We start from the raw sequence: 15,667 nt of genomic DNA on the forward strand, positions 1-15,667 counted from the left end.
GAACAAATCACAGGTTCTGCTGGAATGCAATAAAAACATACAGAACGCGGTAAACTGCATACAACAGTACTATTAAACAATCATGTCTGAAAACAGTGTTTATTGCTTTACAAAAATTCTTTCGTTGGTAAATACCTGATTCCTTTCGGACATAAGAAAATCTATTCTCCCTCCAGGCAGCCCTAGCTCAATGTAAGTCTTCACTAATCTTAGATCTGCGCTGTTACCTTTAGAGGAAAAACAATCAAGAGTTATATACTGCAACGTGAATTTGCAATAAAAGCATTTAGAGTACTAAAATGAACCTATGGCATAAGTTTATATTTAAACACAGTTAATGATATTCTCAGACCTAATTAAAATTCAGTGAGACTCAGGAAGATAAACTGCAATGTCAAATGCAGTGCCAAAACGAAAATGACATTCAATTGCAGACGCCGTTTTAAAAAAGCAAGGATTTAGGAAGGCGTTTCATTTTTTTATAGCATCCAACAGATACATAGCACTGTGAACATTAAATTCTTGAAAACCTAATTAACTTTAATAAAAGTCAATTAAATAACTCAGAACTAGCTTAAAGGATTCAGTGAAGCAGCAAGGAATAATGGCAAGTTGTAAAGTTTTTCATACAGTAAAAAGGCAAAATGGACCATCAGTAGATAAAGATATGCTTCGACTGGTATACAAGACAACTAAAACTAGTTTATAAGACTCCTGAAGATTCCTCTGTATCAGTGATCATGCATACTTTTGAAGAAAGGGTACCCTTTCTGCCTCAGAGAAAAAAAAAAAAAATCTCATTAATAGGAAAGAACCTTTATGTACTGTTTTACAATAAAATTTTTACTATGAGGATTATTCTAAGGCTTTGAATACAAATTCTTATAACAACATTTTTTATGGCCACGTTAACTTTTGTGTTAACTCTAGGTATACAACAGCACACAAACATCTACACTAGTAAGAAGGAGCATTTCTGATTTCAGTTTCAGAAGTGCTTAATAATGGATGCTTCTGCTCAGAGGAGGAAAGAAAAGCTATTTTGTTTTATTTTTTTTCTAACTTAGGAATGTGCCCAGAGGAGCAAAAGCTGGTAACAAAGCTGGTAAAAGGGCCAGAATGCGTCCTATGAGGACAGACTAAGGACACTGGGTTTGGCTAGTCTGGAAAAAAGGAGATTCAGAGGCGACCTCGTTGCTGCCTACAGCTTCCTGAGGGGACGTGCAGAGAGAGGTGCCAGTCTTTCATCACTAGTAACCAATGAGACGATGCCCAGGAATGGCACAAAGCTGCACCAGGGGATGCTCAGACTGGATATTTGGAAAAATTTCTTCACCATGAGGGTGGTCAAACACTGGAGCAGGCTTCCTATTGAGGTGGTTGCTCCATGCCTGTCATGAGTTCAAGAGACATTTGGACAATGGCCTCAACAACAGGCTTTAACATTTGGTTAGCCCTCAAGTGTTCAGGCAGTTAGACTCAATGATCAATGTAGATCCCATCCAGCTGAACTACTCTATACCCTTCTATTCTACACTATTTAAATTCTCCTATCTTCTTTCATTTAGCAAGGGATGTTCTCATTTCTACTACAGCAAAGTCTCTGTCCTCGGAGATAGTAAAAAAAAAAAAACAACAAACCACTGGACATGGTCTGGGGCAACCTGCTGTAGGTGACCCGGCTCTGAGCAGAAGAATTGGACCTCAACCATTCAGCCATTTTGTGATCTAACCTTTTAAAACCTAATGAACACTTGACTGCATTTTATACATACATTTTTTTTTTCACAACAATATACACACCTTTTCCTTGACAATGTAACACTACAAATTCTAAATAAAGCTGTTTTGTTACTATCTCTCTTCTATTACCACAGTACAGACAAACACCTAGATGACATAAGAACTGGAAGATATAACTAATGTGAATTATGCCATACATTGGGTTTATGCACGTGGAAGTTTTACTCAAGACAAATCTTACATAAAATTCTAAATCTAAATGAATTTCTAGAACACACTGTTAAACATCGCAATACAATGTCAGGTTCCCATCTCCCTCAGGTGAACCTGTTCCAGAAGTGTTCAGTTCACAGTTCAAATAACAAAAGTTAAGTCTGACTGGTAATCTGAACTGCCATCTCATTTGGTATCATATTTCCCAGCATACCATCGAGGCCATGGACACAGACTATAAGATGTATTCCTTCTCCTGAACAGTCATCCTCCTCCATACTGAAGTAAGGTATTGAAGAAGCCAGTTTGAAAACATCACTATACATGAATCCAGGAAGTTTAAGTTGCTTCAACTCTTCTTTAGCCTGGAGGAAACTGGAATGAAACAATATTTATGATAAAATAACATTTACAATGGCCAGGCAAATTTAGGGTATCCTAGGATACAGTTTTTTATTGACTTTTTACTTTTGTCACCTATGTAATTGAAGAATACGAAGAAAAGGTATTCATCAAATTACTGTTTCCACAAAATAACCCAGTTCCTCAAAATACTTTTTCATTTCAGCTTCCTGAAGTCCCCTTTCCTCTGTAACAAAATCTGTACCCTAAGATCAACTCTTCTTTCCTTTGAATATCTCTGCTAACTGTAAAATATTTCTGAAACCATAGAAGATTCTGGTTTAGTTCCAGTCTTGAGTAAGTGACAGCTTTGTTTAACTGCAATAACAACATTAGATCTGGTTCTAATTCCTGTAAAGTCAAGATAAAGATTTCCAGTGACTTCTGATAATTCTTGCCAAATTTAAAACCTATTTGCTAGGTTAGCAGAGTTAGTGCTGAATTGGCTCACTATAAAGCTCCTTTAATATGCTGAGTAATTGTTATTTGCTTCAGAAGAAACTAGATCCAGACCTCTGATCTCTTACCTATTAGGAGAGGACTTACTCTATAGCTTCTATTAGCTGCCCAAGTGCCAGGAGTTCCTCGTGCTTCTCCCTTTCTGAAGTTTCTTTGTGTATGACCTTTCTACAAAGTTGTGCATCAGTTTTCCCTGCAACGCTTCAAACAGCCTTGCTTCTTTCTCTCCTTAATTTGTCTTTTTTACATGACCCCTCAGTATCAACCCATAGTCTGTCCTCTTCTGCCCGTTCCTTGTTTTCCTCTCACTCTGCTTTTTGTTCTCTGGTTCCCCAGCTTTTTCTTTAGCTCATTCCTCACTAACTGGTAAGAGCAAACCTCAATAAAGTCAGCCTGAACAGAGACTGCTGCAGAGAGCTGGTCTTATCTCTCTGCAGCAGTTTACTTAGTTTGTAACCACAGGAATGTTTAATGAATGAGATGTACCCAAGTTTGGTCTCAGAGTGACTGCTTTCCCCAAGGCCAAGTTCTTGATTTTACTCTGAGTGTCCTCTTTCTTTTATCGTTACAGAAAGCCACAGAGCTTTCAACTAGCTTTTCAACCTAGTCCATGGCAGTCCCCGTTATCTCAAAGCTACATTTCTGTCTTCTCACTTCCAATCTTGTTTCCTCCACAACCACTAGATCCTTCCTCCTGCTTACCACAAACTGTCTGGTCTTTATCTCTTTTGTCTGCTGATTTTTCTCCTCATTCCTACTTCTCTTCCAAGCCTTCTTCATTCTGATAGCAACATTTTGCTTCCAGTACAGCACAGCTCATAACGCTGCTGCTTCCCATGTTCCGTTAGCAACAGGGATTATTAGAGAAACTCCTATTTTTGCATCCGGGATCCCCGATGTTCCTCTAAATTTGACCTTCCTGGTACCCACAGTGTAGTGTAATTTAGAGGTGTTACATTTTGGATATTTGAAGTTAAGATTAAAAAATAAGGCTGCAATCTTGGCCAGCATTGCAAAATAGCTTCACAATAAATAGAACACACAGTAAGTTACAGATACTTTTTGCTTTTATGCTTTTAAACTCAAAGCATATTTTTCCGTACGTGCTATTTTAACAGCTTCCATTTCATTAAACACCATTTTTTATGCTCAGTAGCCACTCCAACATCACTTTTCGGTTGAATGCTTATTTTTTAAAAAGGAACATATTAAAGAAACAAGATACATGCATTTTGCTTGAAGTTTGTGAAACCACATGAAATTAAAATGTAAATCATATAAGGAATTATGTGCTAACACATTTTCCATATTAACATCTAAAATGTGATGTTACTTGAATATACAGGATCCACAAGACACTGTCTTGGGGGCACTTGAGCATAACCACATTTCTTTCCCCCTTTTACACTAATTAACATCATTTCTAAAAGCAAATAAACTTTGTTTTAAAACAGTCACTTACGCTAGCATTTGAGGTTTTGGGGAGCTTTCATACCAGGAAACAGATGAAGAAGCTGAGCTGTAGGATGTGCTGCCTGGCTGCTGTGTAATTGCATCAGATTTACTCCTTGAAGAACAGATAACATTGCAAGGAGAGTCTCTCAGAGAAGATGGAAAAGACAGACAACCAGGAGTACAGACGGGAGGCACAGTCATTCCGTCTCGCAGATGCCCGCTATCAATCCTTTCAGATCTCAGGGCTCTTTCTTCTGTTAAACCATGATCCTGGTCAGCACTGGAAGCTCCATCTAATATACCATAGTCTGTTTCTTCATAATACCCATTTTCAATCATTTCTTGATCGTCCTCTTCTTCCTCATCTTGTTGGGAAGAGCAAATAATTTGCTTTTCATACATATCTTTTTGAGGGCTAACAGGATTGCTGTTGTCCATAGGCCAAATATCTGAAATATCCGTGCTGCTTCGAGAGCCAAAATAGTTTTCTACAAGCCCTTGCTTTACAATATCAGTACTACTGGTGGGAGAAGGATTATCTGTACCAGTTTCACTTTTAGCTGCTGACAATTCTTCCGCTGTTTCCTTTAGTTCTAAAGGCTCGTTATATTTTCCTTCACTTGTTTTTTCAACCTCGTACCCTGCACTTACAGATGAAGAACCTGAAACAACAGATGGCTCACTCATGCAAGTGATTTCTAAATGCAATTTAACTGTTTCTTCGGTAGTGTTATGATGCCTTTCAAGGTCCTGAGAGCCTTTGCAAGTTGTGCCAAGTTCTGCCTGTGGGCTGTTACTTTTCAAATCAGTAGATGTAACTTCATCTGAAACAACTAAGCCTAGCAGATCTTTTGTTCCTGAGAGAGAGGAATGTATAGACAGAGTTTCATTATCTGAATGTCCTGAAAATAGAACACACTGTTGCTGCAAACTGGTATTTGATTTTTTAATGTCATCGCATTTTGGCAAGTCAACTGCTCCAAGATCCAATACAGTTTTACTGTCACTTAGCTGGCATTCAGGTACAACAGTTATCTTTGAATTTTCATCAGGTGAGAGTTCATCATCATCTGAAGGCAAAGAATTTATGGATGTCAGGGATGATTGTATTTCACTTACAGCGCTGGTACTCTCAGTACAATGGCTTTCCAATGCATTTTTTATAGCACAGTCTGGTTTTAGCAAAAGCTGAGGAAATAATCTCTCAGTATTGTATACACTTTGCCCTTGAACATTTTCAAAAACCTGATCAGGGTTGGGGAGAGTTGCAAAAGAACTTGGTTCACTTTCTATACCAGAATCTGAAAACCTAGAAGAGGCATACGTCACACTAACATCTGGTAATTTAGTCATGTCCCCACTTACAGAAAGTTGGCTTTCTTTTGTAGATAAACTAGGCTGATTATTTTTCAGTTTTGTCAAGACATCACTGGTGTGTCGCAAGTTTTTTTCGTGGACGTCTTCCTTTTCAAGCACTGGTTCTACTGAATGCAGTTTATTTCCAGATTCTGAAGCCTGAATATTGGGCGTCTGCAAATTCTCCCCTTGTACTCCATCCTGCGGGAACTCCGACCACGATCCAATATGAACAGTTACTTTCTCCCCTTCATAGGGGTTCTTACTACTTGGTTTGACCTCAATCGTCCTGACCCCCGAGGAAGCTGGCTGACCTCCTTCAAGTGTACCTCTGGGTTGCAGAGCACTATCTATTTGTACAGTTCCAGGACCTGCCTGGGAGATTGTAAGTCTACCAAAAAGAGCCGTGTTTTCACAGTGCACGGGGCTACCCTGACTTGGTTGAACGCCTTCAGTCTTGGCAGTCTTTTCCTCAGTTCCAGATGACAAACATGTAAACTCTCTTTGACTTATTTGCCTGGTGCAGGTCTTTGTATCACAAGGAAATCCACTTAACGTAGGGTCCAGCCCTTCACTAGCATTATATGAAGGCCTGCCTTCTGAACTTTTAGAGGCATCTTCCAGTGCTGCACTTTTCAAACATTTGTAGCCTACTAAGACCACAGAGTCCTTAGAGTTCTGTTTCACGACTTTTTTTGTGTTTTCAGGTTTCATTGTTTTCATGAGCTTAGTAACCTTAACTTTAGGTTTATTTGCATCTTCATTTTTCCCTTTCAAAGACTTTGTTAGCATCTTTTCACTTTCTGAATGCCAAAGGTTGGAAGCACCTGCAGGTCTTATTTTCAATTCCGGGCTAGTAAATCCAGCTACAAAACCTTCTTCAGCTTCAAATTTATCCAGTTTATTGGACTCTGACCTTGGAAGATGCTGAACAACCAACCAGGGTACATCCAGATCTTTTACCAAAAGAAGTGAGAAAAAAAAGGATTGTTTACAACAAGATTATGGAAGTAGCTGAAGCTATAAAACACTGGTAATTACAGAATTTTACACATCCTCAAAACTCAAACTATAAAAACATTTCCTAACAAACAAGCATACTCCTTCGTAACCATCAAGAAACGACAAGAAAAATAATCAGTTTTTACATCACTTTTGCTCTTTTTTTCAAAAAGAAACTGCACTGTGAGGTGTGTTTACCTTCAGTTATTGAATCTAAATACCGATCTTCAAAGATTATGGGCAAGGAGTTCATATCTCCATCTAGTTCACTGCATTCAATAGGGAGGGGTGGAAGAGAACTGCAGAAGGAAGTGTTTTTGATAGCTGCACACATCTGTAGATGACTCTGAGCACTGAAAAAAATGAAGTAGTCCTACATGAAAAAATAGAACTGCTTATTTTTACATTAACAGAAATCAGCAGTAGTTTAACTCCTTTAGCAGAAGCTTTTCCTCTAATCACTTATTTAATACAAAAATTATTCCATTACTCATTTGAATTGCACTGTCTTATCTTGTATGTTCTTCACTAAAAAACTTGAAATCTCTATTTAAGAAAATTAAGTTTCTTTTGAACTTATATAAGTATTTTCGCAAGACAGTACTTCTACACAATGTTAACTACAAAATAACTACATGCTAAATGTTATGCACTTCAAAAGGCTACTCACTGTAGTTCTTGATAGGCAAGGGCAGCTTGCCTAGGATGCTCAAGACAAAAGAATGCTTCTGCAAATCTGCGCACCTGCAAGATCCAAATAATGTTAGAGCTAATTGTGTATTACACACAAGTTCTGAAAATTCACCAGGATTATTACACTGCAATGCTATTAACTTGAATTGGATTACATAGTAGTAATAATAATAATTGAATAATAATTAAATTACATGTATAGTTTTTGGTGGTGGCAGTTTGGTTTTTTAATGTTCAGTCTGGGCAAAGGGGGAAGAGGATACCATGGACAAGACTTGAAAGTGAAATGAAAATTTTAACTTGTGCACTAGATGACTGAGGGGAATTATATAAGACTCAGTTGCCTGCTGAAAACTTGATTACCAAGAAATGAATCATCTAAACCAGGCCCACCTGAAATAATAACACACAAAAAACTATTAGAAATTTCAGTGACAGGAAAGGAAATAACTGTTTGATGGACACTTCTGAATGGGCTCGAGGATTACCTTTCGAAGGAGAAACCCATTACATGAGCTTGAGACATATGTTTTAAACATTTCATGAATACCCTCTTGCCCACGACTAAAACATTGTGCAAAAAATCTTTTGTTTGTAAAGATTTCAGCTGTGATTGATAAATAACAGAATGTATGCTAATTATAGGCATTGTATTCAAGACTATTGTATGCCTGAAGTTAATAAACCATACAATATTAAAATGGTATTTAATAACATATGGAAGCCTATTTTTTTATCATCAGCTATGTAGACATGAAATAGTGTGAATTATACAGCAATTGACTAGATAATATATATCTAAAATATCTAGAAAAGCCAAAATTTTGCAAATCAGATTTCTCCTATTTCCAGTATTACATTAAAATATTAATTCAATCTGAATGCATTTTTGGAGCTTTTGTTTTAGCAACTGCCCGATTAAGTGCATCAAAATGTGCAATTCAATGCACTACGTTAGTACGCTTTAGTTTGTTTCTTGTCGCATGACATACAAGAAAGAGAACGTGCTATACAGAAGCTGTTGGCAACTGCTTATGCGTTACCTTGAGCATAAACGCCAATTTGTTTACAGAAATTAAAACAAATTTTCTATCCCATTTAGATAACCACATACATATGCAGCTAGTCTACTTAACCAATTATTATTCACCAACCACTTCTTGGCCCCCTGCTCTTTCATTTTCCCAAGGTACTCTGGGCTTTCCTCTTGCTTTATCTAATTTCCCAGACAGTGACCACGAGTTTCACTTTCTGTAATTTCCACCTTTTTCTTTTTTTTTTCCCCACCCCATCTTAATATAAGAAAACCTGGTTAAAAAAAATGCTCTGAGGTGCCTAAAAAAAACCAAACAAACTCAACTAAACAAACAAAACAACATCAAAACCTCACACAAACATTAAAACCCCCTATCTCTAAGCTGTACTAGGGGATAAACGTCCTTCCATCCCAACCTCTCAAAATCCTATTTGCTTTGTATATGAAATAAATCTCAGTGATGTATCACCTGTGAATAGTCACAGAAAATGTTTTGAAGCAACAGAAAGCATTACATTTTATACTGCCTTGTAAATGCAACTTCTATTCTCAGCAGTGACCAGACACACACACACCTTCAGAAATGGCACTCTGAGTTTATGCACACACCTGCTGGTTTAGAACCAAGCGTTCCTAACTAGGCCCCTGTGCTTTTCCAGCTCCTTTTCTAAACAGATGTCTACCTTGCAAATATGTCATTTTGTCAGGGCTAACTCTCAGCCTTTCCCCCAGAAAGGTACAATGTTGTTTTACTGTTTAAAATCTAGATATCAGAGCACTCAATCATTAAGACTGGACTGGTTATCATACTAAACTCAGCAACCTAAAAATTAATTACATATCCTAATTGATTGCATAATAGAAAATAAAACAGGAGCATTTTCCAATTAGATGTCTGTGTTTTGAGCCAAGAAAAGGGCGTATAGCTGTTTCCCAGTAGGGGAGCAAAGTGCTTTTGGATGCAAGCAATCAGTTTACCACCAACCAAAACTGGGCTTACACGGAAAACAGATCAACAAATCTTTATTGGCAATTCTGCCAATACCTCCAACAGAAAAGTAAGGCTGGTTGCAATAAATCCCATTTGTAATTGCTTAATTAATTCCAGTGCTTTTGAAGAAAATCTGGTTCTCAGCTCCGACAGCATTTAGCGTAACAGCAACAGTAGAAAACGAGTTGGAAGCAAGCTCCAAAATTGCTCCAAATGCCCAGATAATGAGTATTAAAGAAACAAAAAACAAAAAACCCTCACAACAGTGGTTTATTACGCTTAATCAGTGTGTACCTAATGGAGGGACTGAGACGTTTGCTAGGACACTGTTAAGCAGGCTTTGCAGCAGCAGAGTGCCCACCAGCTGGCACTGGTGACTCAGATGCTACCAACTTGAGCTGACTCCGCAACGGCTTTGCAGGAGGGAATTGTAGGCACTGCTCCCAGTCCCTACAGGCTTCCCCAAATTATGCACTCGATGGTCTTCCCAACGTAAGCAGAAAAAAAATTGGACAGAAGAACTGCTGTGGAGTACATACTGAGTCCCAGGCACACCAATGAGTAGCAGCACTCAGATCTTGGTTCCCAGTTCTCCTATTTTAGGACTAATCAAACCATAAGAAATCATTTTGGAATAACGTGTTCAGACCTACCAGAAGATGTCACTATGAAACAAAGATAGTGTGCAAACTGTGTGTAATATAAAATATCTTAATCATTTTTTTCAATGTAGTTGCAAACCTTGTTGGTGGGCTATTGTAGCTGATGGATGTTCTAATCTGAATTCTCCCTGCTTTTTATGTAGCAATTAAAATCTTATTTTCTAACAATACTCCAGCAAAAGCACCTATGCACAGAGGGTGAAAATGATTTGACCAAATACAGATGACAGGCATTTCTAGGGGATATTTTACTTAAGACATCTAAGCCAGTCAGATGAATGAGTCCCTAAAAGCATTCATTTGTTTTAGATTAATATAAAACTTTCCAAGGGAGAAATTTCCAGTGGAGAGCGTAGTCTACGAATACTGCAAGATGAAAAGGTAAATTTAGAAAAGATTTAGAATCCAATATAAACCAGATGAGAACATCAATTTCTAAAATAAAAGGACAGAAATTTTGTATCGTGCAAAAATCTTATTTCAGAAAAGACAGATATTCTCTCAAGAGAGTAATTATAATTAGTAGGTCATCTCTCAAATTCCACCTACATTCACTAACCAGAAAGTCTACATCATTTAACATGCAGATTATGCCTCTAGTGAAACATGAGCATTCCAGGTTTCCCCAAAGTTTATATAAAGGTTTATAGTCTCAAAAGACTATTAATGCAAATTACAAAATGTTATAGTAAGCCCTCAAAAACAGTATCCAGAATCAGTGAAGATCTTAAAAATACCATGGCTCAAATTCACCATCCCTTTTTAATGTTAAAGTTTACTGAAGTTCCGCAGTGCTGACTCCTGCTCGGCTGGCAGTATGTTTTCTTATATATATTTAATTGCACATATTTGCAAATTGCTTGCACCAGCTCTTCACATCTTGGGACTACAGGAAACCAGTGTAGTATCTGCGAATTAGTGCTTGTAAAATTAGGTATGATCACATTTATGCAAATTGGCTCAGGTAAAATTTCCTTCTCAATGCTGTATTATTCAATTCGTGCCAGACGGCAGCCTTGGAGACAGCCTACTTGCTCTTCGTTATCAGGCCCTAAATAAAAGGTAAGTTTAAGATTACCTCTGTCCTGCATCTCTTTTTCAGACTTCGATGTTTGGACAGATACTGCAGTATCCAGTAACTGCAGAACTCAGTAAGAAATAGCAACTGGCCACTTCTTTCAAAAATAAAATAAGCTTTATATATACATATATATTTAATAAAAAATAAGAACATTTTCAGTAATAACAAGGGTCAGCTCTGAGTTCAACCCTGAAAACTCAGAAGTTTTACAGATCAAGTATCACCCAGTAGCAAGCTACATGGAGGACTATGCAACCATCTTCATCTCGCCACCACTGTGCTGCAAATGCAGCTTAATACCTAAAGAAAAGAGTATTTCTGCTGCTTTTATTAAAGAAAAATGTTTTCTTTTCCTCTTAGTAAGAAGCAAAATTTGCATATGATGTGATGCTTGAAACAAGATTATTTATGCAGAGTGACAGCTAACAGGATGGCCTGCTGCCCACCCCTCTGCTGGTGCAGCCCAGGACACAGTTGCCCTTCTGGGCTGTAAGCACACACAGCTGGCTCCTGTCAAGCTTTTTGCCCACCAGAACCCCCAAATCCTTCTCTGCAGGGCTGCTCTCAGTGAGTTCTTCTCCCATCCTGTCCTCATGCCTGGGATTGCCCCGGCCCAGGTGCAGGACCTTGCATTTGGCCTTGTTGAACCTTGTGCAGTTCACATGGGCCCACTTCTCCAGCCTGTCCATGTCCCTCTGGATGGCATCCCTTCCTTCTATTGTATCAACCACACCACTCAGCCTGGTGTCATCTGCAAACTTGCTGAGGGTGCACTTGATCCCACTGCCTATGTCATTGGTACAGATATCAATCAGCACCGGTCCACGGACAGACCCCTGAGGGACATCACTCATCACTGGCCTCCACCTAGACATTGAGCCATTGACCACCACCCTCTGGGTGCAGCCTTCAAGCCAATTCCTTATCTAGTGAACGATCTACCCTTTGAATCCATCGCTCTCCAAGTTGGAGATGAAGATGTAATGTGGGACTGTGGACTGGTCAGGCATGATTCCAACAAATCCTGAGTCAGAAGGAAGGGAGGAAGGGAAATCCTATCCAGATTCTGTGATGCTTTCCAGTTTTCACAAAAATATTTTTAATACACACAATATCTCAATTCATGCCCCAAATACTTTGATTTATATTCCCTAAAAGAACTGCAGTAAAATTCAGTTCTTAAAGTATTTGAGAGCTAGGGAAAATGACATAAATTGGAGACTTTAAGAACCACATTTAAGAAGCTAAGCTATCATTACTAGCATACACACATATTTTACATTGGTCCAATTAAAATAAAAACATTAATACTTTTGGCTCTATTCAACGTATACTTGTACAAACACTACCTTAGCAGCAGTTGAATGCAAATGCAGGTTAATAGAAACAATATTCTCATTTTATAGCTTCCACCCCAGTTGAAGGATTCCAGAATTTATACGAGAAGCAGAGAAACGCAGGTAAGACTCATAAATAGCCAGTAATAGATAGCTAGCATGCTCATTCTAACAAATTTCTAACAAGTCTTGCGCTCTTTCTGAAAGATCTCACTTCTTCTCCAGAACAGACTATTGGCACAACCACAATTCCCTCACTCAACAGTGTGATTTTTCAAGGCTTTATGTAAGACCCCAATCCAAGTATCCCTTGTAATCAGTTTCCCCTACAGAACTAAACAAAGAAGGCTTCTGATGCAAGTGATAGAAAACCTGGTTAAACAAATCAAATCTTTGCAAACTAAAATTTGCAAAACTTTATTTTGGATTGTCACTATTTACAAACCACTGATACCATACTCTCACTAACCAGACCTACGAATAAACTCTCTGCAAATGATTTTACATGGAGAGCCTCCAGATAAAATCTTAAAATGACCTCTTATGTATATGTGGTATATGTATGGATTATGATGTCAGACAGTACAGATGTGATGCTAGCTAAAGATCAAGTTGTGTGATTGCAGAACAAGGGTGCTGGGAAGTGTTGTTTGTTTAAATGAATTTTACTCCCTGAAAAATTTTAAACGTTATGTTTCTTCAAATCCTTGACCACAAAAGAGGGAAGGAAAATATATATTTAATAGAAGATAAGGGCAAAGGTTTAGTTCATACTTGAAAATATTTAACCATATGCTCTGGTTTTGCATGTAGAAAGCAGCAAGTGTATATACACATTATCAGATCTACTGCGTGTGTAGTTACCATGTATCAGTTTTTATACATGCACACACATAAATGCCAAATCATGTCCAAATTGTCTCTTCTTTTTTGAAATCCCACTTCAGAACCCTTTCAAAGCTTAGGAACGTTATCAGTTCTCAAATCAGAAGAAAAATACATTTCATTTTATGATGTAATCTGGCAGCCTAACTGCAGTAGGGAAGGAAAATGAGTGGGCACTAGACATTGCTCCTGCAGAAAAATACATCATTTTACACAAACACATCTCCCACAGACTGCAATTTGCCTACTGAAACGCGTTTCTTATTCAAACAATCAGTGAATAAACATAAACAACGTACTTCATGTGTATTTTATATGTATGTACTTTATATATATTCCAAGAATATGCTCTAACAACATTATATACAAACTAACCAATGCAATGTAACAGCTCCCTTTGTGATTCCAACTACCTTTCCCCAATAAAACCAGAAAAATTACAATTTGGAGTCTCATTTCCATCATAACGTGTCCCAGTAACATCCCTTTTATAACACCAGAGTTAATACTTACTCTTAATGTGTGATGCTCTTGTGCAAGCAATGCTGTGACCTCCTCTTGTAAAGTAATGACCTCCAGAAATTGCCCCCAGAGAGCCATTAGAAGTGAGCAAAGCTGAGCAAGATTCATATTTATAAGTTCTGCCAGTTCATCGGGATTTTCCATTTTCTGAAGTATGGAAGAAAGATTTACATGATTACTAGACCACAGTGAACAGACAAAAAAAATATCAAAAAAAAAGTATTAGTAAGAAATTTAATTTTAAAAATAACTTCCAAATGAGACCTGTTTTGTCAAAGTATTAGAATTGAATTGTTATATTACAATGCTAACAATTTTTTTTATTATTATTTTAAATATTATCTAGATGTCTATTAGCGTTAGGACTCATGATCTTAAATTGAGGCAACAAACCCATTAATAGCAACCATAACTATGAATTGCAACTGTTTGATTTTCCAACATGCAAAAATATAGTGCCTGAAAGCAATGAGAATTAGAAAACAGGAAATTGATTCTAGATATATTAGCCCAAATTTGATACAATCTTAAAAAAAAAAAAAAGAAGACATTTCCACTTTGGAGTATTAATAACTTACAATAATGCTTATATGTCACTATATATCTACATACACTTTAAACATGTTCAGGAATCAATGTTACACTATTTGATAGTTATAGAATAGGTTTCCTAGGACAAGGTCATAGAAATTCAGTGCAAAACAAGTTTTTCTTTCTAAGAGTGTACTGTAATCCTGTGATCCAGTTCCATACAAGTCAACTGTAAATTGTTAGACTTATGTTCCCTATAACTTCAGAAAAAAATCTAGCTTTTCCAAAACTAATTGGAGACAGATAAGGCATTGAGGCAAAGGGTTTAAAAAGTAAGTATAGTAAAGATCCAACACCAGCAGTATTAAAGGGGAAGCATAAAAAAGGATTACAAATACTGAAACACCAACTTAGTAGGCAACAGTAGAAATAAAAGGAACTTTGGAAGAGAACTGCATAAAAGAACAGAAAGGAGAAAATGGAAAAAAAAAAAAACAAATATAGTTTAGCAAGCTAAGGGAAGAACTAACAAAAAATTATCTTAAGTACAAGAAAATACATAGAAACTATGTAAATGTAAAAAAAAAAAAAAGCCTTTCTAGTTTATAAAATAAGATTATCAGTTGCTCACAGAGAGCAAACTGTGTTGGCTTTCTTTGTCTCCAGCTATACAAATAGCATCCTTTCAATGTCAGTATTACATTTCCTTGCAATTGCGATACAACTGAATGAAAGTGAAGTCTACTACAAAAGCTGGGTAGAGAGCCCACTCAGCAACAAAGCATGGACCATCCTGCAAAAACGTTTTCAAACTTCTGCTTTAAATTTGTCTGTGATAAGGAAATCAGCTGAGGCTAATTCTGTCCGGTGCACATGGAAGAGAGCTGAGAAGACAAGTCTAAGTAATCTATAGTGGACAGTATTTGCTTGAGAATGCATGGAAAACAGAAGGAGACAGCCTCAGGACAAGTCCTTCTGGATGAGGGTATGCCTTGGAGAATCTGCATTTGTACAATTTATTATTCATGCTTGATCTTGTAACTGTTGTTTGAAATCTTCAGAAAGAAGGGATTCAAATAATGAATGCATAAAATTCAAACTATGATTTTAATCCAAGCAATCCATCTTTCTATAATCTTCGGTTTTATGATCGTTAATAGTTACCATGGCTACTACTGCCATGCTGAGCCAGTAGATCAGTAGGTAAGTTTTTGAGTCAGTCAAGTGATTACTCCTTGAAAGAACAGTCAAAAGAAACGTTGGCAAAAAAAATACAGGATGTTACCACCTAAACAGTTT

General features: G+C 37.3%; 1 protein-coding gene across 3 annotated transcripts in view; it reads right to left on the reverse strand.

Moving 5' to 3' along the window:
- The window catches only part of FAM135A (family with sequence similarity 135 member A), a 78,893-nt gene that overhangs the window by 19,916 nt on the left and 43,310 nt on the right, over positions 1-15,667 (reverse strand). For all 3 annotated transcript variants that reach the window (XR_011808517.1, XM_038176079.2, XM_038176078.2), the window contains 6 exons: positions 13,829-13,984; positions 7,301-7,374; positions 6,829-6,983; positions 4,280-6,584; positions 2,171-2,331; positions 136-227 (listed from right to left, as the gene is read on the reverse strand). Coding sequence is in view for 2 of the 3 variants with exons in the window: in XM_038176079.2 (XP_038032007.2) it covers positions 136-227; positions 2,171-2,331; positions 4,280-6,584; positions 6,829-6,983; positions 7,301-7,374; positions 13,829-13,984 (2,943 nt within the window). In the remaining variant the exon portion in view is untranslated. The remainder of the gene's footprint in view (positions 1-135; positions 228-2,170; positions 2,332-4,279; positions 6,585-6,828; positions 6,984-7,300; positions 7,375-13,828; positions 13,985-15,667) is intronic.

The sequence above is a fragment of the Anas platyrhynchos genome, chromosome 3 (genome assembly GCF_047663525.1).
Source record: "Anas platyrhynchos isolate ZD024472 breed Pekin duck chromosome 3, IASCAAS_PekinDuck_T2T, whole genome shotgun sequence".
Classification (NCBI taxonomy): Eukaryota; Metazoa; Chordata; class Aves; order Anseriformes; family Anatidae; genus Anas; species Anas platyrhynchos.